The sequence below is a fragment of the Cotesia typhae genome, unplaced genomic scaffold, assembly GCF_013202065.1.
Source record: "Cotesia typhae breed Kobodo isofemale line unplaced genomic scaffold, CoteBio_Ctyphae scaffold_13, whole genome shotgun sequence".
NCBI lineage: Eukaryota > Metazoa > Arthropoda > Insecta > Hymenoptera > Braconidae > Cotesia > Cotesia typhae.
In genome coordinates, this window is record NW_027423774.1 from 19130931 (window position 1) to 19158588 (window position 27658).

General features: G+C 32.1%; 1 protein-coding gene across 5 annotated transcripts in view; it reads left to right on the plus strand.

Moving 5' to 3' along the window:
• Nucleotides 1-27658, plus strand: part of LOC141534327 (growth factor receptor-bound protein 14) — a 155211-nt gene that overhangs the window by 12716 nt on the left and 114837 nt on the right. For all 5 annotated transcript variants that reach the window (XM_074253629.1, XM_074253631.1, XM_074253632.1 and 2 more), the window contains 3 exons: nt 2370-2503; nt 4841-4912; nt 5186-5320. In XM_074253629.1, the coding sequence (XP_074109730.1) occupies nt 2370-2503; nt 4841-4912; nt 5186-5320 (341 nt within the window). The remainder of the gene's footprint in view (nt 1-2369; nt 2504-4840; nt 4913-5185; nt 5321-27658) is intronic.

A 27658-nucleotide genomic window follows, 5' to 3' on the forward strand; every position in this document is an offset into this window, starting at 1 on the left:
GTATTACCTCGCTGAATACTGCGCAATATAGCTTCTACTGGAGATAAAACAGGATTGAATAGAAATAAAAGAAGCACCGATAAAGCTTTTTTGATTTAAAAACTTTTTTTATAAAATTTTCATGGCTAACAACTGTAATAACCATCACATTTTTGGTTTCCCCTTCAACAAAGTCTCGAGGTAGTAAAGATTACATACGCGAGTAGAGTTAAATTTATATATGAAACGAGAATTTATTTTTTGCGATTTCAATGGAAATTTTTTTATTTCTTTTGGATACCAAATGTGAGAAAATTAAAAGTCAAGTCAGGATTTTTATTAAAGAACATGAAACGAAAAAAGCTTATTTTATTTTCAAAACTTTTATTATTATTTATTATTAGTCAGTAAAAAAAAAAAAAAAAAAAAAAAAAATTAATGAATTATTGTACGGAAAACAGCTGTTGCATACTGATGCCTAATAAATAAAATTACCAAGTTCTTAGTTGGCGTTTAAAAAAAGATTATTGATCGAACCGAAATTTAGCCAACTAATATTTATATAATAAAATATAAAATATAAATATACCGGGTTAAAATTAACATGCTAGAATGAATTTAATCACTGGAATGAATAAATTAATATTTAATGCGAGTTTGTGTGAGGATTTTCGTTATTTTCATATTATATTTGAGGTCGTTGTACTTTTCGTTTTTAGAGTTGAAATTGATATATATTCTTAAAATATATACTAGAAGATAGACAACTTCACCTTCAATCTGCATCAAAACAAACAAACAATAATTATTTTTTTATTGTTTTAAAACCGCCGATTCACCGTGATATTTCTTTCGATCGAGTTACGTCTCAATTTAGTTCAATCATAAACAGCTTATTCATCCATTAAAAAAATTTATTCGATTGCACTACAAATATTTCAATATCCACAATAATAATAGTGAATTAGTGAATGATAAACAAAATTTCCAAATCACATATGCTTTCAAATACAAGTTCAAACTATTCTTCAGTAAAATTATTGGTGAATAGAACACTGTCATTGAAAACGGTGCCAAAGTGGCGTATAAATCGACTAGAGTTCATGACCGCATTCTTGTTGCTCGGTTCTCGTTTATCTTTCCTTATTTTTTTATTAAAAACGGAAACTATTAACCTAGCAATTCACAATAATCTACAATTGTTTTTTTAAAGATTGAAAATTTATAAAAAAGGAGGAATGATTGCAGAAACTCGAAGATGATTTGTCATTTCTTATAAGTACAAGTGTCAGAATAATCGGATAACGCAGGATGTCCGGCGCATTATTAAGCATTTCCTTTAGGACTTCCTCGTAATTGGTTCCTGGTCAATGCCGAGACGACTTTAACTTCCGGTGTTTTAGCGTCGTTGAGTGCAAATGTATTGCACATAACAGTATATATGTCGAATACCAGTAAAAATATTGAATGTATTGAGAATAATATTACGAACAGGTTTTCCTTAATATTTATTCAATTTATTCAACGTTATCAGTAGCGACGGATGTAAGCTGTTTAATAAATTACTTCCAAGCTATTTTAGAGCAATCTTCTTCATGTTATGGCTGTTTAGCTGTTGTTATCATTATTATTTCATATTGTCCAGGTAATTGTCTTTTGAAAGTTGAGTTAATAAAATAAATTAGTACTTAGTATCGATAAATAGTGTAATTGCGTCATAAACTACAGTTTCTCTTTGCATTATATTACGGTCGTCTGTATGCTCGTTCAGTTATAAATTGTAACAAATGTTAATTGCAATCTTGTAGCTTGAAAAATGATAATTACTGTCTTAACAGCGATAAAAAAAAAGAAAGAATGAAAATAAAAAAAATAAACATGCATGAATTTATTAATTAATAGACTGTTGATGAGAATGTTAAAAAATTAAAAAGAAGGAAGTAATACGGGTCTAATAAAGTTGTTTTTTTCCGTGGGACCTAATAAGTATGTAGAATACTTACAATGTAAGAGAAAAACATTAATAATAAAACACGGCAGTGTTATTGATGCGTTGTGTGACCAAAGCGGAAACTTAAAAAAATCGCGTGTGTTGGGTAAACTACACGCGACTCCTTATTCATTCTTGACTTGTTTTTTTTTTCTTACATTATTTAGTTTGCATAATTAGCGTAACATTTTAATTGGCAGTGTTATCGAAAAAAATGTGATAATTAATTGAGGCATCGAGAGATGGTTATCGAGATAAATTAAGTGGTTAAATAGTAATTATAGATATAAATCCGCCTGGCGTTAATTGATTAATTATCAACATCAACGGATAAACGTATTTGTTTTATTTTATATGCTCTGAGAAAATTTATGTAATTATTTTTTCTCACTATTTGCAGAGAGAGTGCTGGAGAATCACGAAGACATTTATGTAGTCCACAGAGAAGGGGAAAGATTTGAAGGCAGTGAGGACCGAAGATTTGTCTTCAAACTGGTATCCGATGACATTGAACACTACGTCGACAATCCTAGGGTAAGGCAATTGGATATATCTTCTTTATAGAAAATATTGAAGTAGCCCTGATAGCCAGCGCTTTCTCAGTAAGTAGTTGGCTTCTAGCAGTTACGGTTAACTTGACATCGAGTTAGCGGTAATTTTTTACATGACAACAGTTGTAAGCAAATTGACGGAAATCTACGGCCGAAACTTGAATACAAGTTAACAATCAAACTTGTAGTTAAATTTCCGTTCAACTTTATTACAATTTGACAGAAATACTTGTACAGCAAGTCTTGACGTCTGTTTTCAGAGTAAGTTATAGGTAACTAATAGTTAATCGCTTGCTTTACCAACTCTTTCCGTCAAGTTAGCTTCAAATTGCGGACGTAGTTTGACAGTAAGTTACAGGTAAGGTGGCTATCAGGGAGGGAAGATAAGTTTACATACTGTTAAAGTACACTGTACCAAGCGTTCGGTGTCTTACCGACAAATGCTAAAACCGACTTTGTTATCGATCGGTTAAAGTAGTTTCCTATACCCCAGTCGGTCATTCAGTATTATGTGCTTTTGATCGGTAACAGTTGGTCGATTCACGCGATTTCTTCATTTTCAATGACTAGAAATCGGGCTACCGTGTGGTAAAGAAGAATTCGGCCGGCATGGAACTTTTCATCAGACATTGCTAGGAATAAAATAGTTCACTGACTTTATCAGCTTTATAAAAAATCATCTTCGCTGTCGGTAATAACAGTTCTGATCAAAATATTGAAAGATATGAAGTTTCGCTAGATAAGCACGAACTTTGAAAACAGTTCTTGAAACTGCGAGAGATAACGCTGCGATCATGCAAATTGAAACTAATTAACTATCCTGATCAATTAGCTTGTCTTGGTTGTCAAACTTATTAAAGAACTTCTAAAGTTTAAAAAGTTTAATGTAGAATTATTATTCATACAATCTAAGAAGAAAAAGAAATATCCATTTCTGTAATTAAATATTTCTGTAGACTAATGGGGTTTTTAATTTTTTCAATGAATTTATAATCATACTGAATAATTAATACCGGATGTTTTATTAAAATATTTGTAGAATTTTTTCATTTTACAGTTTCCATTGAATATCTTTTTTTTTTTTTTTTTAATTTAAACTTTGCTCGCCAACGTTGAAAAATTTTACAGTCGAAATAATTATTTCAGTAGTCACTGTTTAAACCAACAGCATCAAATTAAGAATCACAATTTATTATTTCTTCTCTCGCTAAATTGTTCAAGAGGCTTTTCATTTTTTTTTCATCCTCCATTCCTTTAAAATCTCAGCTTTATTTCTATTCATTTTTTGCTTATACTTTTTTTGTCTTAAGACTGCAAGAAAGTTATGTGCCAGTTTGATGACCGAACAAGCGTCTGAAAGAATTTTCAGTACGCGGGTGTGAGTTTTAATTTCCGTAGTTGCCGCGGTATACTTCCTTCGGCGCCATTTTTTTAGTCTATCATTTCCACTCGGCGAGATGATAAGTTTGCGGGGTGGAAGGGATTTTTTTTAACGCGAATAACGTCGACAACCCGTCAGAACACATTATTTCTTTTATTTTACCTTATATATATATATAGTACAATGTACCTTTCGTTGTCGCTTTGTCTTTTTTACAAATTCTTATTCGCCGCGTCCAGTGTAAGCTTGCAAGCATACCGAGCTTTGTGTGCGTGTCTTGTAGAGCAGGAATATTGCGCTCACTAAAAATGCGAATTTCCGGGGAGAACAACTTGCATGAATAATCAGCAAGATTGCCAGAGAGAAAAAGCATATACAAAGAAAAAAATAGTATACTACTGTAGTACATATATATATATATAGTATAGTAAAGGTGTCGGAAATGTGTATAAATATTTTTTTAAAAATTAATAAAATTATATACGTATAAATAATATTTTACTCGAAAAATTTGTACCTGTCGCTTGTAAAATATCTTATTTAATTAATCACGTTTATTATTACTGTAATTTTGTAAATTAATGAACAACCGACGGACGCCAGGTAAAAAATTCAACTGTCTGCATGAGTAATATAATTATTATTAATATATGTATGCTGCAATTATATTTAAGCAATAGTGCGTATGTGAAATTCAAGCACGAGATTACACGTCGATCATCACTGTACTGGCTATTAAAATTCGATTAGCAAGTAATATACTTTCACTGGGTTGCGCGTTCAAGTTAAGCGTAATTGCTGTTTCTTTCTTTTCAAGTTAAAATTTTGATGGTTCATGTTGGGTGTGATATTAAAACGTCATAGAATATATGATATAATTTTTCATTTTTTTTTTTCAATCAAAATAATCTCACTAAATGACCTCGTTCTTTATTTCAGACTAGTTTTCCGAAGGATATGATCTTGAAGATTGAGGACGAAGAAGAGATCAATAGAGAGGAACACCCTGCGGTAAGATATTTATTACTGAATAATTTTATGAAAATAATTTAAAAAATAAAACAAAATTCTCGGGAGATAGAGAAAAAGTTGTACTAGTTTTAAAAGTTAATGAATAGTATTCCAAATCGTTTAAATTTTTCAAATAGTTTCAAAAAGTTATAACAGTTATGAACTTCTTCAATTTTAAACATTCCGTTCCGAAATGCGCGGTCGAAATTCACCGTGTTAACATTAAGCTGAATTATAATAACTCCTTTTTGTAAAACTATTTTATAATTGCAGGATCGTGATAAACATCTTGTTCAAACACTTCCGAAATTCTGCGACACCGTGTGGGTAGCTGATAAGGATAACATAAATGTCTGGAAAGCGGTCCTGATGGTTCTGACGGACCGAAAGCTGTACCTCATCGAAAGGGTGAGCCCAATAAAATTTTTAATCATACTTCAATTAATTAATTAAGCAAATTGATATTCAATACTGGAGTTTCATTGAATTAAATTAATATTAACGGAACGATTTAACTAAAATGAACCTGCCGTTATGAAACATAGTAATTTAAAAGTTAAAAGTATTGGTTAAAAAAAGTAAAGGCAATACTTTTAAATAGATAATTAGTTAGTTAAATCCAATAGGCAATTAAATCTATTAAACTATCTTAAGTAGTTAGCCAAACTATCCTTTTTTTTACACTTTAAGCTCCGATGTAATTACTTTAACGTAAAAGTTAACGTTATATTTTTATCCCTTGCACTGAAACTTTAGTTAAACGCTTTGATCGTTCAGTATAATGATAATTACATTTTTTCTTCGGCATTGTCATCTAAAAAAAAATTATAATGGACCAAAATAATTAAATTCACTATCAATAATTAAACAGGTTAAAGTGATTTGATTGAAATAGAGATAGAAAACCTTTTAATGTCAAAAGCTGACTGAATAAATTATGACATTAATTTTAAATATGATATTAAAAAAAAAAGTATACATTTTGATTGACAGTAAATGTTTCGAATAAATCACATGTAAAGCTTTCATATCACGCGATTTGACAGAAACTTTATTACAAGTTTACTCAGTCGATCTTGATTTTCAGATTATTGATTATAAATTTGTCATGCAATATTTTAGCCGGTACAATCGATAAAATACCGATTAATATTTAAAAGTGTATTACACTTTCGTAAAAAATATTTACCCGTTTGCGACTGTGATTAGGATCGTATTAATAAATAAAATATTAAGACAATGACCAGAGTTGTGAGTAAACAATGAAACCGGCGTAGTGATTTAATATCTAATCTATGCAAATTTATTAGTAGATGCTTAGTGAAGCATGCATTTGGGCATTTAATCATTTGCATCAAGCAATAAACTCTGGACTGTTACAACTCGAACTACCTCTAGATCTGCCTCGTGCTATTATATTCGTACGGTTCTGAAATTCAACAGCAATGCAATTGTAAATCCATTAATTTACAGCCAATAGATGACCTCGCAGTGTTCACCTTTATATTCTCCGTCATAGTTACATTCGTATTCGCCGATTATTTTTTCGCTGGGATTAAATTCTAGCTCACGTATCTGAAAACTTGAATATTAATGTCGTAATTACGGAATCCTGGCACTGGTCACTGTTTCTCTCCTCTTCGACTAGACGATCAGTAAATTTATTTGGTATTAGGTATTAGGTATAACTTTAGCTTAACATACTATTCGACAAATATATATTGATACTTTATTGTATATAGTATATATTATTGGGCGATAGAAGAGATCCTCTCTGTTGCTCACTCTTTCTCTGTTGTGTTTCCCCGCATACGCGGTATGCCAATCGATAACTGAGCTTCCGGCAAAGCCCTGGGATATTGAATTGGTGGACACACATACATACACACAAATACATATGTAGATTTACATACATGAACGACCTTTATAGTCGTCTAATTTTTTTTATTGTCGCTATCTGATTATTTTTATATGTTTTTATATGTCACTATCTGATTTTTCTTTTATGTTTTAAATTAAAAAATAAATTTTATAATTAAAATAACATCCCTTGGTATTGATAACTTTTATCCCGTGCTTTGTGTTAAATTAAACATTTAACAATGCATAGTGGAGTTTTTTTTTCTCCCGTTCAATTATTGAGGATTGTAATTTTTTTTAATTGTTAATTTATCGTAAAAGTATAAAGAATAACAAGCGATAGTATAGAGCGATAACGCTTGGTTTTGGTAACATCGAAACATGAAACTTTGGGCGGGTAGTGAAGCGGGGTTCGAGGTGAAGGGACTTTCAGGATGGCGGCACATCAACTCTCTTGATAATTAATATCTTGCAGACGCGCGAAAACATGTCATTACTGGTACGTAAACGTTGTCAGCAAGAGGATTATTAGGCTGTAACATGGACGTTATCCAAAATAAATTGTTTGTTAAGTGAAAAACAAGATAATGTATTAATAGTCGTTGTGTATTACCACCGCTATTTTTTTTTTTAAATATTATTTAATTTTATTTGCTTGAAAAAACTCGTAAATTAAAATTATTTGGTAGTATTAAATAATTTTTATTATTCAAAGCTTCGTTTAATTATGATTACAATAAATCAATTGAAGCTAAAAATTATTGTGCATAAAAAATCCAACTATAACTTTTTTAAAAAATTATAATTCTAACCGGTATATGAAATATTTTTATGATTGTCGGGAGGTTAGTTCAAAAAGAAAGTATTATTAAATTAACGAATTTTTAATTTTAAATGCAGACGTTTGTTTGATATTAATAATAAAATTACGAGGATAAAAACAAAACTAATAAAACCACGGTAGAGTATAATAGAGAAAAAGTAAAGTAAGATAAGATAAAAAAGATTATTCTGTATTTCTTGGGTATTTTTATTTATATTTTATGCCAACAGTAAGATGAAAGGGGTCAAACGTAGAAAACCTGTAGTTTTGCGAGTCGATGAAATAGAGAACATGCTGCTCGGCAGTATTTCAATGTCGAATAATATATAACTTGAGGCAATGACGCTTTATTGCCGCAGCGATAAGTCTTTTCGAGATATACAGTAGGCGGGAGTACGTGTATAACCCAGAGTTCAAATAAACCTAATAAAAAAAAAAAATAATAATAAATACTACAAACGTTAGTGTTCAAACTGCTGCGCTCAAAACTCTACTTATGTTATATTAGCCAGCTCGTTTTTTAATACCTTTTAAATGTTTTTATAATAACTTAATTACATGCTTTACACCGGGATTGAGTTTTTGACGTTAAAAAAATATTGCCCCGTAAAATAACTGAGAAATACAATGTTGCAGATTTTAATAACCAATCAATTTATGAATATATTATAATAAATTTTAAACAATTTAGTTATTTAGCAGCCATAAAATTATAACGTGTATTTAAATAATAAAGCTAATAATAATTATTTTATTTCCTGTAGTAAAAACTCTTAAGCGCTGCCTACGGGAATAAACTCCAATAATTTGGCTAATGGAATTTTTAATGCCCCGGAAAGTACTTTGTGATATACATAGTTAAACTGCGTTTTTATTTTAATTGTATTTTTTTTTTTTTTTTTTTAATTTTAGAAAGAGTAATTTATATCCTCTCTGACGATAAAATATATTCAAATAAACATTTTCGGTTATTTGTAAAATAATATGTATACACGATAGCGAATAAGAATAATAGGGAGGATTTTGCGGTATAAGTGGTGGTGCTATATATGTAGTAGGCAGTAGTCAATGCTGACGAGCATTTCTCTTGAAAGCTCAGTATTACAAATGCCACTCCCAAAGTCGGGGCTCAGAGAAACACGCGAGCATCCACACGGGACCACTATAATTTAACTAATGGAACCCAGAACGTCATAGACTTGAAACTGCGGCTCAGAGTTGTTCGAGTTGGAATTCCACTCATACTGTTTTACTATCAGAAGTATTAGTAGTCGTGATGATATTCCTACACCAGGCTCTAGATAGGATTTACTTAATTGACAGCGCGTACTAGTAACGATTAATAACAATGATATACGTCACGTCCCCGTCAACCTGATCCCACTTTGTAATTACTTTGTAATTCATATTCTCATGTATATGTCTCCCGACAGCTCTGATTACGATTGACACTCTGCTCCTGCTCCATTACTGCTGTACCACCACCCGACATTGTCATCATAATCATAATCATAAACATAATCGTAATCATAATGATCCTATCCTCATAACTGCAAAACTCTCCCGTATATACCGTATATACAGCTAAATTTATATTATAGGGCATTAATAATTTAACATCTTCATTATTCACTTGCTTATAATATTATATCATATCATATAATGTCTTTTTCTCTGATATATATTCCTTTTATGATGATAACCGTATAATTTGATATCCGCTGCGATGAAAAATTTTACTATCGAGACATAAATTCTCTCATTTTATAAATTACTATTATTATTGTTATAAGCTAAAACCAAAAATAATAATAATAATTTAAAAACGAAAAGTCTTATTTGAAAACTAAAACTAATAATATTATTAAAAATTTTGAATAAAAAAATTTATATTATATGACAAATGAAATAATTAGAAGCTTTAAGAATATTTTTTATTACATCATAGCGTAAACATATCTTTGCGTTAAATTAGTGAAACTTGGCACGCGCAATATAAATCCAAAAATAACGAACAAGCTTTCCATTACACTCCCGAATGACGTGTGTGTAGAGAGGAGGCTGTAGATGTGGATGTAGGTTGTAGGTTGTAATGTATTTGTGGTATATGTAAGCAAGTAAACCAACAAGCAAGAGAATGAACCCTTTTAGGTACCTACACCTCGAACTAGCTGCGTCCCAGCACGAGGTACTACGAGAGAGTCGCATTACTCGGCAAGTATCGTTCATTGTCCGTGCTATTGTCAGCTGCCCAACACAATGGCCCCCCATGATGAACACAAGCACAACTGAGCACACCCGAAAACTGGTTCATTGTCTCTTAATTGGCCAAGAGTTTGCCAGATGACCCATCAATGAATTCACATCGATTCTATCCACTGACAATATCTATCAATTATACAATACTTTTATATGTTTACACTCCATCGGCAATTTATTTTATCACGATATAAACATTTCATAATATTTTTTTCCCTTCAATTATTTTCACATTTAGTAAATTTTTAAAACCAATAATCTTCCGACCCCAGAATCAGGATTCCCTCTTCAGCAATTATATGCGAACAACAACCGGACCGATAATTAGTCGGCGCTTTTGCTTGCTCTGTCTTCTATTTGTTCTTCCAATATCCGCCAGACTCCTTACTACTCGTTACCATCAACTCTAAATGGACTAACTTTCATCAGAATTTCATTCTTAACGAGTGTATAACACACTTGAATTACCAGCTTCAGCTTCTACCTTCAGAATCCTCGAACTGAATCCAGAGATAAAAAAAAAGTACCGCGACCACCGTTCCCCGCGAGACCAATCAGATACTTTTGTTTAGTTTCTCAAAAAACTTTATTTCCTTCAGTATTTCTCAATCCCAATTCCGATAATGATTCTCGCTTTAACCATTTTCCGATTGTACTGTACATCGAAATGTCTTGATACTATTCCGATAAGTCGATGAATTTTTTTTTTATCAAACAACCTTCAGAGAGTGTTAGACTATGGTTTAGTTTAGTTGATATCCTTTGAGAATCTAAGTTTCCATCTCTCTATCTTCATCAAAAGAAGATATTAATTAGGAACCCGGTGGTGATTAATTGAGATGTGTATAGACGGATTGGTTTACAGAGCTTCATGAGAAATTAATTTGGGTGCTCGTGATAGACAAAGGAACATAGGTCAATATATATATATATATATATATATATATATATATATATATATATATATATATATATATATATATGTATACGAATATTAATATGTGCATGTATTGTACATTGTATTGATACTCTCAATAGCGACGGAGAAGTGTGTGATGGTGACATCCATCGCACGATTAAGTATTAAGACAATACCGAATATCACGACGTTGACAGCTGACGCGTGACCAACACACTCAAAACAGGACAATAAACGTTTGATCAACCACGCAGATGTTTGAGTACCCAGTAACCATTCGGTGTGAATGCGCCCTGCTGCGTTTAATATTTTAGTTATAATTAATATCAAACCGTAAACAATCCCTATTATTATGTGTTCCAAGTTTTGGGTTCAATTTGAGCGGTGTTTTTGTTCTTTTTTATCAAGTTGACTGCTCAATATTTCAATCTTCAGGCAGAGTGGAAGACAGAAGCTCTTTTAATTAAATTTATTCATCATGAAAAGTTTTGTTACTTTAAAAATTGAATTTTATTGGATATGAAAAGTCGAAAAAATTAATATTGACGTAACTTTTATGCTCGACTTGGTTGAATATTTATATTTTAGTTACTTTTAACGCAGTATCAATGAGAAAAGTTTATTGAGTTGAAAAAATAGTAAAAGAATTCTTGAGAATATTATATATAAAGAGCTGAAGGATGAAGACCGAGTGAAGTAGGGAGAAAAATAAAGTTTAATAAAGTTTGGTTAAGTTTTATGTAAAAGATAACGATCTTGTCACATAACAGTTACTGGGTGAATTAAAGGAAGAGTAAGAAGTAAAGGAAGGTTATATTGTTGAAAAACAAACTAAGCGAGCTTTTATTCATCAGTAACTCATATTTTTTAACAAAATAACTTTGTACATACATACAAATATTAAGTAAGATTGATACGAAAAGTTTTCTCCTGGAGAAAATATCAATCTTACTTGTTTGCCAATAGATTCATATATCAGTTACTCAAAAAATGAGCTCAAGTTTTAGTTAAACTTTATTCACCACCACCAGATACCTTTTTTATTTGCTTCTGTAACACATTTCGAATTTTGTTGTTATCCAAAGAGTCTACAGGATTTAGTGGTTGCTTTTTAATAATTTTACCGATTTAATAAAATAATTTAGCTAAATATATATATATATATATATATATATATATATATATATATATATATATATATATATATATATATATATATATGTATCAAGAATCGGGATCGATGAGAAGCAACTTTTCTGTGAAAAATACTTAGTGTGCGATGCGATAACTCAGCTATGAAAGTTATGTTGAAAAGATCTTTATTTTATTTTCTTTCTTGGGTTATTATTCTCCTCTTTTGGCTTTCTTGCTATCGCGCTTATATTTTTACAGTGTTGATAAAAGCCAGCATGAATTATTATATTACCGGGGTTGAAAAAAAAAAAAAAAACCCAGTCGTATAAATGATAAAACAAAAGCCAAAAGGTCAGGGTTGTAAAGCTTGTAATTTAGATATGTCTATTTATGGTTTTTAAAATGGCCGTTCCCTGGTTAGATAACTTTAAGCGAATAGAAGGATATCTCAAAAATGGGTAAACTAAAAAATTTAAAATCACATGTGTGTGTAGAAGACCTTTTGAAGAGTTTCAGTGTGTGAGGCTAGTTTGTCAGAGGATCTTTGAAATAATGGTAGGAAATGGTAGCAAAATTACGAAGAAACTGTGGACGTGATGAGATAAGTATCTAAAGAAGAGAAGAATCCTTTTTGGTGTAGATCTCCTTGGTTTCGTTTGAGCTGATGCTGGTTTTAGTTAAAACTTCAGTACAGTTGCCGTAGTCGTAGCCAGTGGATAGTGCATAGACAGATAAAGTAGAAGACCAAAGACTGTTGAGGACCGATGGTTAGTATTTCAGGTCTCATGGACGCTACTGCTGGTTGCTCACATAAAGATTTTTATGATCGTCTAGAAACGACAAAGAATGTGGAACCGACTCATCCTCGAGTGGCTTCTATCCTTTCTTTTTACTCTTTTTTATTTTTTTATTTTCCCATCCCCGCCAGTATGTACTATTCCAGTGGTATACGCTTTTGGTATAAAGTTAGTTTAACGAGTGAGATAGCGAAAAATAGATCGTCAATAGTTGAGATAAGAAAGGAGATCAACAACATAAACTAGTACCATCATTTCCACGGTATATCATCAAAACTCCTAACTTTTTTTACTGCATTTCAATTGCATTTCATCTGCTAAGAAAAACTAGATCCATAAAAAATAACAATAATAATTTAATGCCTTTACTTATACTACTTTTTCTCAACTCAAAAATTATTGTTCAATATAGTCTTAACTTGGCATTTAAATAACCTCATTTTAATTTATATTTTCTTATCTTCTATTCCGAGAAAATAAAATAGTATTATTCATTATTCTATAAAATAACCAGCTTCATTCTTAATAGAACAAAAATTTAAATTGAATTCTTATTATCTAGCACTAAAATTATTTTCATCTTCAATGAATAGTAATAAAAAACCATTGCGATGTGTTAGTACCGATGATTAAACACCGCGGATGTTGAAATGGATATGAGATAACAAAAATAACGCCGGGAAAACTGATGAGTGAGGGTAGAAGAAATAGCAACGAGTGAAAGGTGAAGGGTTGAAATTTTAGTTGATGTTCCGTACCAATCAATGGGTTATATGATCAAAGCGCAGAGAAAAAATGCTTTAAATATATAACTAGGAGGTTGAAGCTGATCCTGATTCTGATTCTCATCCTCATCATGCATGTATGTATGTATATATCCACATTTTAGTTGGATGTTGAAATAGCAAGCAGTAGCACCATGGAGCCGATGAATTGTATTTGCTCGCAGGATTTCCGCGCTCTCTAACTCTCTACGGAGTATCCGTTCTCGTCGTTCATTTGCAAATCGCATGAAGCCATTCGAGATCGGCTTCCACCCGTAGCCGACAATTCCCTTCCGCTTTTAACCCCTTTGCTTTTCATGCCCTCGGCCTTCCCTCTCTGGTTCTTCGTCATCCATAATTCTCGACGCTCTCACCGATTATCGACCGGTTAATATCAAGGCCCCTCTCTCTCTCTCTCTCTCTCTCTCTCTCTCTCTCTCTCTCTCTCTCTCTCTCTCTTACTCTCTTCCCTCTGCTTCTTGTGAAACAAGATCCTACGGTTTTTCGTTGGCTGTAATTTTTTAGCTGAAAATTATCTCGACTATCAAGGTGACCCTGCGGTTGCTAAACAGTCCGCATATTCCAGAATTAATCTCACCAACAAAATCACTGATGCTTCAGCTCGCGGTTCGCTTCGTCAACTTCATTCGATTTTGTCATTACATTTCGAAAAAAGGTTTCACGGATCACCTCTGAACTCTTGCTGGCCCGTCTAACGTCTTACCGATACGATTCCTTCATCCAATTCCGTCTCCATCATCTTGATAAATTTTTCGCCTCTTTTACTTTTCCTTCAGTATCTCTTTCTCTCTTTCTCTTTCAATATTTCGGTCTCTATATTGAAGCAGTGGCAGTAAACCCACTAGCTCTAAATATTTCATCGACGCCAACCAACGGACCGTCGTCTCTGGTTCTAACGGAGAACGGAGAATCAGCGCTCGCTTCATCGGCGATTTTCGAGGTAAATTAAGGACAGGGAATGCTTGCTTGGAGGGTCTTTTGGCCATTCGCACGGAAGAGATGGAAGGGTAGTTGCTTCCAGTTGAAACCCATCCCCCTTTAAATTTTTTATCCTCCTTACTCTTCCTCCAATACATTTTAGCCTTTTTTTATTTTTATTATTATTTTTTTTCGCTGACTCGACAATATCGTTTCTCATCTGCCGTCTTTCCTCTTTCGTCTTCAGTCTTTCGTACAGCTATTTCAATCTGCCTTGTATACGTCTATAAATATGGATATTTACTTCCATTCCACACATCCACACATCCTCACTCACACGTTACACCCGTCTAACAAACATAAACATATTTTTACCTACACATTTACGAGGGTCCTATTTTGCTTTTTTTTTCTAAAAAGTCTCCGCTAAGTGCACATAAATATTCTATTGGCTCAAGTATATCTACATATTTCTTCTCTTATTCTCTTTTTTCCATCCGTTGTGTAGCACATTTATGAAAATTGCATCAAATTATCATGACCCTATATATTTTCTTATCCATTCAAGTAAATCAGTCTTGATCTTGCCGTCTCGCTTTGCTCACTGCCATCTATGATAAATAGTTCAGCTTAAGCTCAAAATAATAATCGATACTCATACTATCTACACGAAAAATCGATAGACAGGTCATGCCCCTCTCGGTACTGAGTAAAGTAACCTAGGGCTTAATTTAAAGTTGAAAAATAAAAATAACAGAGGAAAAACCATAGACTTTTAGGTATAGTAACATAAAGGACCATCAGCAGTCGACTCGGCTGATAGCGACATCGCGTACCCAATCTCTTTTATTCACGATGTCTTTTACAAGAATTATTTATAGGGTATTCATGAATGGTTGATTGCTTTGAACAATTAATTAGCCCAATATCGATTCTCCGTTGACTCTTCTTCTTCTGGCTCTTGTTCTCCTTTTTGTTCTTATTCTTTCGTGTTGGTCTTGTTAATATCAAACCAGAAGCAGAACTATCGGCTCAGCAGCTTTAGTCTTTACTTGACGCTCTTAATGGGTTTGGTTTTTCGAGATGAGTGAAATTATCAGAGGGCAAGTAAATTATTCAGCATAATTTAGATTTCAAATAACCCCTCGAATAATGAGATAAAAATAATATCATTCTTACTCTGAGACTGAGACAGTTTCTACCTTAACAATGTTTAATTCTGCACAAAAAAGAATTATACCTTGGCTCAAAATGATTTTTTAGAAAAAGATAAAACTTTTTATGTAATTAATATTTTTTTAGAATATATTACTACTATCACTATTACTATAATTAATTAATCAGCAGTCTGGTATCGTTTCTATTCGAACTAGTAAATGTAGACGTAGACGAACGTTGTTAAAGTCTTTAGTTGTTAGGTACCACCAACTCCCTCTATAGACAGCGTCCTATAACTAGAGGACTAGACTCCGGCCGAATATTCAGCCGGTGGGTTTCACACCGAGCGTAAAATTGCATTAGGCGTTGGCATGGCACAAAAAGGGCTGTCCGTGTTTTAGATCCCAGAGCCAGAGAGTAGAGCTTCATCGTGGTAACCAGTGCAAATGATTGGACGCCGTCGTTGGGTTAGTTACTAACGGTCAAACTTCGTTACAACAAGATATCCGTCGACTCAATTAAAGCTTAAATACGCACGGTAGTAGTAGTGCCTCCCTACTATTACTGATGATAAAAAAAAATTTAATCCTCGTTGTTTAATCACCGATCTTGATTTGTTATTATCTTCATTTTCTTTTTTATCGGAAAAAATTATTATAAAATTATTACAAAATTTAGTTTTTTAAAAATTCACTCTTTTTTCAAACAATTATTTTTGTTTTTAGTATCGAATCTAGTAGAAAAATAAAAAAAAAATTTAACGGAAGTAAACTAGAGAACTAAAAAAATATATAATGGAATCAATTGAAAGTGGTATGGTTTAAAATTAAAAATAAAAAAAAAATGTTTAACCAGCTATTATCTTAGCGGATATTGTGCTGCCGGCACTTAATGGAGAATTTTTTATATTTTTTATTATTCAGTACTCTCGCAATTCCAGACAACTAACAGTTATATTTTTTCACTCAATGACCATTCAATGCTAAAAAAAATCCACTTGCTTCTATTTCTATTTCCAAATATTATTTTATAAAAATCAAATCTACCAAAAATTCTATTATTTTATTTTTTATCTCTTTAATTAATTATCGCCACACTTTTGAATAATATTCCATAAAAAAAAATATTTTCATCGGTTGTTATAATTATTATAAATAAAAATAGTGGTATAAATAGCCTCGGTAGTTGGTGTAAATGTTTTTATCATTTTTAACTACTACTATAATAATATTGAATTGAAAATATCCATACAAATAATTATAAATTTATTTATGATACGGGAGTAATTAATTTAACCATGGATGGTTGTACACATCAGCATCTGATTGCGGATAATTAAATGTGTAACGTTGTAGCCAAGGAATAAATATAATATCGAGAAAAGAGAAACTAGGTATACGTATATATGTAATGTTTAATGTGGGTAGGTCTACTTAGGCATTCGATTAAGATAACGGTTAATTTTAATATATTTTACAAAATAGCTTCTAGATTGATCGACTCTCCAATAAATAAATTCAAAAATCACCTGTATTTATTTTTCAAATAAATTAATACCACTTATTGATAATCGATTATTGATTAACGTGTATGATTATGAATGCATGGGTCAATTGATTTTTAATCTCGTTGCCGCATCTAAATTGTCACTACCTACGATTATCTATTTATGAAGTATAATACCATTAATTAACCACCAGTGTATATTACGGTTTATATTTGTCGGTAAATCTATAATTATAATTATTTATTATTTATTACATATTACAAATAGGGTAAGAAGTTTTATTTTTTACAAAGGGTAATTGTATACTACCTCGGGAATTGAGAGTAAATAGAATTTATTTATCTTGTTTTTTAATTAAAAATACCCTGCCTCAAATGCACCAAATCGAGCATGACGGAAATGCAAATTATAATGTAACAGCTGATTGATTTATTAAATGAAAGGCCAGATAAGAATAGAAAAAATAATATAATATTAAAATAGTATCTAAAATTAAAAGTAACGCATTTTTTATGTCCTAAGAAAAATCAATAGACAATTATAATGTGTTCGTGACTTACGGAATTATTTTTCTCCTCATTTCCTATCAGATAAATTAAAAAATGTTTTTTTTTTTTTTTTAAATTCAAATAAAGTTCTTTTTAGTAATTGATCATTTATCAAACTCTTTTTTATTCTTATCGAAATCTTTGTTTTTATTGTACCATTAATATTGTTAATTTGGTCCTAGATTCGTTTACTGATAAATATTTTATCCATAAATTTTTGAATAAAAAAAAATCTTTTTAGCTGACAGTAAATGCTGAGTACTTGAAAATTTACAGAAAAAAAAAATTAATTGAATGAAATGAATGGTCCCGTTACTTCAATTCATCAAAACTCAAAATATTTAATAACTTTGGGGTGGGAAGATTCAATATTATGTATCAACATCTTAATCAGTATTTTAAAAATACAATAATTTTTGAAACGTCATCGATCAGCTAGAGCAAGCGACTCTTAATCTTCCTCAAGTGTACGTCAGCTAGGAAGTTTTGGGCAGCGTGCCAGCAAGCGTGAAGGAGATAACTCTGTGCTGTGTGCTATTACGTATATATGTGTAAAAATACTTGTAGGTGTGTGTGTGGTGGGCACACCGAGGAAGATTTCCGTGAGTGGCATGCAAAAGCGAAAATATACATACGATACAAGACAAGCATAGCAAACCCGTGACCGTCGACGTGGACGGGGACGCGCTTTTACGCGGGCCGTGTGTAAACGATAGGTATACTGGTTGTGTCTCTACTCGTTGGACGCTCGTGCGTCCATCAGTCATTTAGCTTACCCCATACATGCATGCATACATACATGAATATATATATGTATGTATGTAGATGATAGAACCGTACCGGTAAGATTAATGGCCAGTTCTCGATGGATGTGAACGAGTGAACGTGAAACACGACTCGCGTTACCCGCGTTACACATACTACATACTCAAGCGTCACACTTATATTACGTGTATGCATACATCATCTGGACAACGGTTACACCTGCCTCCACCACCTATGCTCTGTATGTGTGTACCTTTGTGTGCGATCGTGGCCACTTTAATTTTTTTCACCGTGACTTTAACCGTTTTTGTACTTAACTCAACTTGGATTGCGAAATTAGCTTGCTTTAGAACCCATTTTATCATTATTATTTTATTCCATTATCCGAACAATGTATACGCTTAAAAAAAAACACATTTGCTGTGTACATGTGTACTTTGTCATTATCACTTTCGTTTTTTCCTGTCGTAGGCATTACAATTTTTTATTACGTACGGTTACTTTCATCAGTATACTACACTTGTAGAAGGCATAAAGATTGACAGATGTGATAAAATAAATGAAAGAAAAAAATTCCGAGATCTCAATGATACCAAATTATTTTTACAAGTCGGTTGTATTTTAAACTTGATCTTACGATTTATAATCTTGAGCAGTAATAAAAAATTTAAAATATGGGTTTTATCTTATCTGAGTTACAATCGAATGATTTTTTTAAATTTTATTCAAAAAGAAATTCTATATTCTTATTGATTGAAAATTTTCCAAATAATTCAATTTCTCAACTAGTGGTTATAAATTTTTTTATTTTAACCTTTTGATTAACATTCCAGCTAAAGGATAAAAGATATGGTAAAATTGATAAGGACCTTTCTTGTGAAGGATTAAATTCTCTACAAAAAAGGTATCTTATAAGTTTTTCGTATCTTCAAAATTGAACCCAGAATTTAAATTCAAAACTTCAATCATAAAAAGCTTTTTAGAAGCTAGTTGAGTGTAGAGACTTTAGAGAGCTTCGTTTAAATTTCAAGAGTGCGCTTTTATATTATAGGTATCGCGTGCGACAAGAATTGAGGTGTCTCCACCAGTGGCTTAATCCGTCTTGCGATTCTCGATCACGCTCACATACGTGACGTTATCGCGTGTCCACTCGTTGGCGGCGGTGTCGCACAATGACAACCAAAGCGTAAAAATAAGAAGTGCCAAAGACATTTTTAGACTAGTTGTTAAATTTTTTCTTCCCCGGTTGAGGTTTCACTGACGGACAACATATCAGACAGCGAGGAATCGATATGCAATCGGTGGGCTTGGTCTGTCTTCTGTCTGCGTAAATTATAAAATATTACGTCGTTTTAGCTTTGATATGTGCGTGTGCACTTATATATGTCTGGTTTGATCGATTTGGAACGGCGCTCGGTATCAAGGAGGTGGTATGAATAAAAAATAAATAAAATGGAAATAAAAGCCTACGACTAGGCATGAAAATAGGTAAAAACCGATGAAACGATAAAGTGCTTCGCGAAAGGAGGAAATAGAACGGCTGAGACGTCAGCAAGGGAACTGCGTATGCCAGGTACATGAGTAATGGGCTTCGTGATAATGGATTGTTGATTCGGATGAGTTGAATTGAAACAGTAAATGGGATTGGTTATATATCTATTTATATTTATATTTCACGTTTTTTATACTTCTCAATAAAAGTTCGGCTTAATTTACTCTAATTTCTTCAATAATTTTGTAAATTGTTTCACTTTTATCTCAAAAAAATTATATTTTCCAAATTTCTGAAGGACTTGGTAAAAATATCGAAAAAAATTGTGATCTTTAATTATTTTCAGCTCCATAAAAAAGATTCTTAATTACAAAATAAAAAAAATATGCGATGTGAAAGGTTTGACTACAGTGTTCCTTAAATTCTTATCATCTTTCCCGCGATTTTATTATTTTTTGTTCATGAGAAGTGAAGTACTTTTTTTATCCTCAGAATTTAGTGACAAAGAGATTAGCTGATAAGCAAAGCAATTTCTCTTGGCATTACTGTAAGCTACGAGCCTTTTAAGAGCACCGAAAATGAGACAAAGCAAAAAGCTCCCGATAAAAACCTTATGTTACATTCTAAGCACCAAAAGTCGTTTAATATTTTATTTTCCTAAAATTTTGGATTGAGTTGTTAAATTGCAAAAAAAAAAAAATATTCAGTGACGGACGGGTTTGCCGTTATTATCATGCGGTACGTGACTAGCCGTAGGATCTACCGATGATCGACAGCTGTCGACGTCACGTAGGTATTATCTGATAGTCTACATAAAGAGGAAATAACCGAGGAAGAGTATCTCGCTGTACATACACATACAGTACAGTACAGCACTGTACGATGATATTTATTGTGTATACAGAGTAAGAGTGGATGGAGGGAACGAAGGAGGAGGAAAGGAGAGAAAGAGAGAAAGGGATGGATGTATAATACACTCGATACCTTAATCCCCAAGTCAATTATTTCCGATTGACAATAACGTAACATTGGAAAAGTATACTCGTCAACTTTTGCAGACTACAGCACGCTCAATTACCGTATAATAATCCTTTCAGCAATCCCACGCATATCGATTTCCAATTCACCCTACCATCGCTGAAGCTACTGCTACACCACTACTACAACTAAACATCTACTTATACTTATACTTATATATACTCCTGTTTCATTTCAACGGTTTTCCCTTCCAATTATTCACCTTAATGATTATTCACTACTATTATTATGCGGACTTGAATTTTCTTCCATTTAATTTGTACCATTTTAATTTACCTTTTCTTAATCCTCCGAGTTTAGAATTTTATTTTTAATTTTAATTTGCACTTTAAAAAATCAGGAGAAAATTTTCACTGAGTGTGAAAAAAATAATTCACTCTTCGAAATTTTTACGGTCTAAGAAGTCTGAAAATACACCAAATTCTCGATAATTTTTAAATTCTAAAATAACTACTCCACTTAACGCTAATTTTAATAGCTTTCTCATAACTTTTAACCGTAAATAAACATTATTATTTGGACAGATAATTTTTAAGCACACGAGCGGTCTCGAAAGTTAGCGCTGGTGCGGGAATTTTGTTTAAAAATAACCCGAGCAATAAAACACAGTGGCGAAAATGTTTATAGTAAGTAATTGAAAGAGTGTCTGGAGAAAAGAGTTATAAATATGAGTTTAGGAGAGTCGAGTAAAGAAAGCGGTTGTTCCTGTTAGGTTGTTACTTTGAAATTAGTTTAACGCGAGTGTCCTTTATCGTCGTTAAGCATCAACTTGTCTGACCTCGTGAAGGTCCTCGCTACTTAGACCCGGCTCTGCTCCCAATGGTTTCTTCAATGATAGAGCGGGCGAAGAAAAAAACAACTCGGAGATTGAGATAAAATAAAGAAGCGCTGGTGGCTTTTTTATACTTTTATATATTTATATATATTTAACAAACGTCTTCTTTTCTTCTCAACACAGTAAAAGCTACCTCAACTTGCCTGTGTCATTGCCTTGTCATTACATACTATATACTACATGTGTGTGGGTAACCAGTATAAGTAAGATCTCATCAAACGTTACGACGTCGTCTGTCGTCGTCCGTTTGTGAGGTCGTTTCGCGTGTCCCTGGAGAATCATACGACGACTCTGACTAGACTTTGACTCCTACTCTAACTTCTCAAGCTCAGTCTATCTTGAAACTCTTCCCTGTCCTTGTCTTTGTCTCTGTATCAGTCTGTATCTGCTTCATATCACTTCTTGTGTATTATACAAACTCCTATCCACCAAACGTGATTTCCCATTCGAACTGGACTTTACGAGCGACACCTCTTCTTTCACTGATTTATCTTTTTCTCTGGGGCAGAGTGTTTAACATTTGCATAAAATTGTTTTTGACAGTACATTAAAAAAAAAAAAAAAAAAATATAAATAAATCTAAGCTATTTATGGTGTTAAATTATTTTTCCATTTTTTTTTCTTTTTTTCCATTAAAATCTTTGTAAAATTCCACAAAATTATTTCCAGTAAAATTAAATTTATAATGAAAAAAAAGACTGAAGGCTTAGTCAGATTCGTTTAAATTATATCAAAGCAAGTAAATAAAAATTTTTCAACGTATAATAAGAAAAAACGTCAACACATTTATCTTTTTGCGGAGCAGAGGTAAGAGTTGCAAAAAATAAAATAAAATAAAAAAAAAGAAACAAATGCCGGAATAAATGTGGAATGAATATATATGTATATATTCATGGATAATTACGTATTCCCTATGTGCCCGGACATGTGCACTTTCCGAATGAGACGACGTCGCAAATTCATTTTGACAGCTTGCAAATTAAATCGCCGTAGAAGCTTCACAGGATGTCCAAATCAAGTTTTAACCGTCCGGCAAGAGCCTTTTTTCTCGAGAGTACCTCTACAGGAGGATTCAAGTGATATAATAATAAAAATAATAACAACAATAATAATAACAATAGTCTACACCTATATAGTTACAAGATTTATCCTGCTTTGCGGAACCCAATAGTAATTTCCGCTGGCTTAAACGTTTTCTATATTGTAGAAGAGTGAAGAGAGACGGATAGAGAAGGCAGGCAACCAACCGACCGACCGACCAACCAACCAACCAAGATCTTTGGCAAGTCTCTGTGAATGCTTTTCAACTAAATCTCTCTTACTATAAATTCTGCTATTCATTTTCGAGAGCCACCATCTGAGTATACTGAGCTATACTGCTTTATACCTTTGATATATCTATATCTATATCCACGAATATACACATATCTCTTAGTACGTCTATACGTCTGGTACCTGTATGTGTACCGCAGTAAGTCGCGAGAAAGGAAAGAAAATGAAACGACGCCTTTACTTTGTGGTCTTCGTATTTTATCGTGGGTAGGACAAAAGGTCTCTAGGTTTCTATGGGTTCCTTTCACACGTAATATTGGCCCTCGACTTTCAACAGACACACACTCTCTCTCTCTCTCTCTCTCTCTCTCTTTCTCTCCTCTCTACTCTCATAACTGGACGCCACTGACCGCTAAAAACTTTACGGTTAAGCTCTTTCAACTCTTTTTCATCATCTCGATCCTTTATATTCTCTTTTCTCTTCTTTATGTTATTTCTGGACATGATACCCTGGTATTGTTAAACACCCAAATGTCCAAAGTCTGTACGAGTTTTCGCGGACCTCTGCTCTTTCAAATATACAGTACCACATACTTTAGACGACTGTATAATGTAATTTTTAGAGGGCGTTGCTTGTATACTTTGATGAAAAAATTGACTTTATCAAAGAACCATTTTTGATGAAGAAAAAAAATTTTTGGATTAAGTTAACTTATTTTTTTTTTTTTTTTTTTTTTTGTGTATAAATAAACGAATTGAAACAACCTGCCCGCCATCCACTCGGTCTCCTCTTTTACAACTAAAACTCCCCTTGAGTCTCTACTAGTCTAGAGAAAAGGGAGCTAGGGAAATTTCGCCAAGAAGTTAAAAACAGCACGAGTCTTTCCACCGAGCAGACATTGGCACGAAAATTCATCAGACTTTTCATCCCTTGGGCGAGTTTTTAAAATTATAAAACCCCAGTGCCAAAACTTTTAAAACTCCTCCATGCAATACATACATTTACAAAAAGAAAAAACAATCTTAAGTCACAACTTAAAGTCCTGCGTTAATTAATTTATTATTTTTATTAACAAGAAAGTTTTTTTTTTTTTTTTAATATATAATAGTTGAGTAATTTAGAAGGCAGGTCAGGGCAATACTTGAGAGTGGTAGAAATAAAAAATGCTCGTGTGTTTTAACGCTAATGCTAGTTAGTACTAGTACGGGTGAGTTGATAAACGAGCCCAGCTCACGAGTCCAGCTCACGAGCCCTAATGCGAATATAATTACCATTAGAAATTTTCTTACTCTCTTTTCCCCTCGCTAAAAATGCAAGTCAATGACCTACTGCATGTTTATATATTATTATTTTTTTTTTTTTTTTTTCACTTAAAAGTAATATTAAGTTGAGTTGAATTCAAGTCGGTTAGTAATGATAATGATAATGATAATGACGAGAAATCTTTTACCGACGCTTTCTGTAAAATACCACGCGTTCCACGGTACCATTCGTATAAATATAGACATAAGCATTTATGCTGTACAATGCTTCAAGCTAAAATAATAACAAAGGTATATATGCACATAAATTGTGTAAGAGTAGGGGATGATTGATCGTGTTGCTTTTTGACGGAACAGAAAACGCCCCTTATTTCTACAGTCTGTATCCAGAGATCCTGCAGATTCCTGCAACGCCTACGTTCTTCACATGATCATTATCATTTAGCTTATAAAAATAATCGAACCTCAACTCCTATTATTTATATGCATTGCATTATGCATTTATGTGAATAAAAATTTAAGCTATAAATCAATTTACAATACCATTATCAATCTTAATTAATTCTGTCATTTTTTTATGCTTAAACATTACAATTGACTTGTCAATGCCCATAAAAATAAAACAATGAAAAGTCACCAAATAAATCTTTGGAATAATAAAATTTTAAAGCCATAAAGATTGATGCAATTTTAAAGTTTTAATTAATTATTAAATTTCACGGTGATCATCTTTTATTATTATTATCATTACTATTGTTGTATTCGACACTTGAAGTCTAATAAAGCAACAAAATTAGCTAGGTTAAGGGGCAATTAATTTTATTACACTTGTCAAGATTTATTTGCATTGTATAAACACACACTAATGCTAGCCGTTAATTTGATACATACTTTTATTTTATTTGGATATAAATATATTTATGCGCGATTCGCTTCGTGAATGCGGTTAATCGCTACTCTATCACTCCGGTGATCTTTAATTGTCGTGTTTCTTTGTTCTTTGGTTTTTAATTACTCCCGGTGATTTATTTTACTCGGAAAAAATCACTGTATTACACAGATTAGAGCCTTTAGAAATTTATAGTCCTCTTTTATCGAGTTCTTTTATAATAATAATAATAATAATAATAGCAGCAATGGTCATAATGAAGTTAATAAAATATTCCATTAAATTGTGATAATTATTTTAATTAAAATAATTATGTAAGAATATTTTTGTAATCGTTTTTCAATTAGTCATTTCATTAAATACATTATTATTTTAATATACGTCATTCGAATTAAATATACCGTAGAGTTTTATAAAGAGAAAAATTGATAAAAATTAGATAAAATTGGTTTGATTAAATTTATTATCGTAAAAAAAGACCACAGAAAATTGTCATTAATTTTTTATTTAAATTTTGATAATAGTTTAATTGATACAGACATTACAAAAATAGAATGAAAAAAGGTGAATTAAAAAAAAAAATTTTAAGTCTTAAAATTTTATTTTTGACGATTATTTTTAAAGAAAAAAATAAAAATTGATAAATCCAGCAGTTAGAAAGAAGTGAAAATAGTATTTTAGAATGTTACTTGGGTGATTACTATTGACGTAGCAATCCCATTTCTCGGGTGACTTTTTCTAAAAGTTTTTCAGCCATTAGATTGAAAGAAAAACAAGGAAAAGGAAAATAAAATAAAAAGTTCTGTAAGCTGATTTGTTTGAGAAGAATAAGTAATCAATTATTAAAGAGTATACTTTTTACGAGTTATAAATTAGTGATTTAGTATGTGTTGATGTAGATGTAGCTGGGAGGGGGTGAGAAGGGGAGAACTTTTTAGGAAGTTAATAATTTAAAATGATAATAAAATAAACAAGCTGTTATCCTAGACATGTTGAATTTGTAAAATTTCCATCTTGTTGACAGCGAGAAACTCTTTATTATTATTTATAAAGGTTGAACCTTTCCTTCATTCGACCTTTAAAAGACCTCGGGCGCAATGAGTTCCTGTCGCAAGTCGTAAACGAGGCAAGTTGGGTAGGCAAATTGTCCATAAAGAGCGACTCTCTCGAGCGAGTACCAAGGTTGCAGTAGTAAAAGCAAACTCGTAAACCCAGTAGTTGCTGCATCTGGCGACGTTAACTTGAGAGGCCAAAGTTCTTCACTCTAAAGAGCTGAAACGCCAACTCGATAATAAATTTACATAATTTTCTTCTATTACTTTGTTCTATTAATTTTAAATACTAATTTTTTTTTTTACATCAATATCACACAACTAATCACTGATATTTTTAAAAAATATTTTCATTCGTCAAATTCATACCGAAATAATAAAAGTTAAATTTTATATATATTGCGATTTTATGCCAGTGGGTTTTGGAAAAACTCCAACCGGTTTTATTTATTTTTACCATTATTTTATTCAAATTCAACATCGTCAGTAAAAACAGTGATATTGTTTTTTTTTAACCGCTTAATCAAATTTTTTAAAAATAGTCTGCTCGGATCAATGGGAGTTGAATATTTATTGCAAAAAAAAAAACCTTGAGATTGCGTTATATCATCAATTGAATATTACCAATACAATTAAACTGAGGGCGTTGTACATTAGGAAGATGGATAATCAGTATAAGTAATTAGAGCGAGGTTGAATATTATTTCTGATGCAACGCTCGACATTGAACTCGCGTTTGAATCTCATCGTGCGTGGGATTGTCGCCTTGAGTTTATAATATTTCTTTTGAAACTATTTTTTCCCAGATAAATTCTATTTTCTGGATGGAAGACTGAAAACAAATTTATTTGAATAATTTATTTTAAAATAGTAAAATAAAAAAAAAAAAATGATTGAAATAACTTGACTATCAATAAAATGGATGTAATTGCCCATATAATTTAAATAAAAAAGGTAATTTTCGAGCCGGCATCTAGTGCAATAAATCGACGTGAAAGCTCGTATTCTATCGTCGAATTATCGTTTATTTACCATTACAAGCCGTAAAATAACTAAAGAGATAAAGTGATGAATAGCAATGAGGGGAGGAGGAAACGAGCATTCAACCTTAATGAGAATAGAAAGTTGTCTATCGTAAAAGATCAGCATTTACAATAACGATTCGTTGGCTGCACACACGATTTGCCGATTTTTTATTTTCTATACCTTCTACACACATACATATATAACCATAAATAAATTTGTGTACTCCTGCTAAATATATTAACAGCCAGAAGGATTTATTAAAATAATTAAATAGCTTCTATACGCGTACATTACACTACTATTCCGATTCGTAAATCTTACTCAGCTCGGCACAATTATTTGCACACATAAAATAATTCTCGAGGAAATTTCAATAATTGCAATCGCTCAACCGCGATAATTGCTG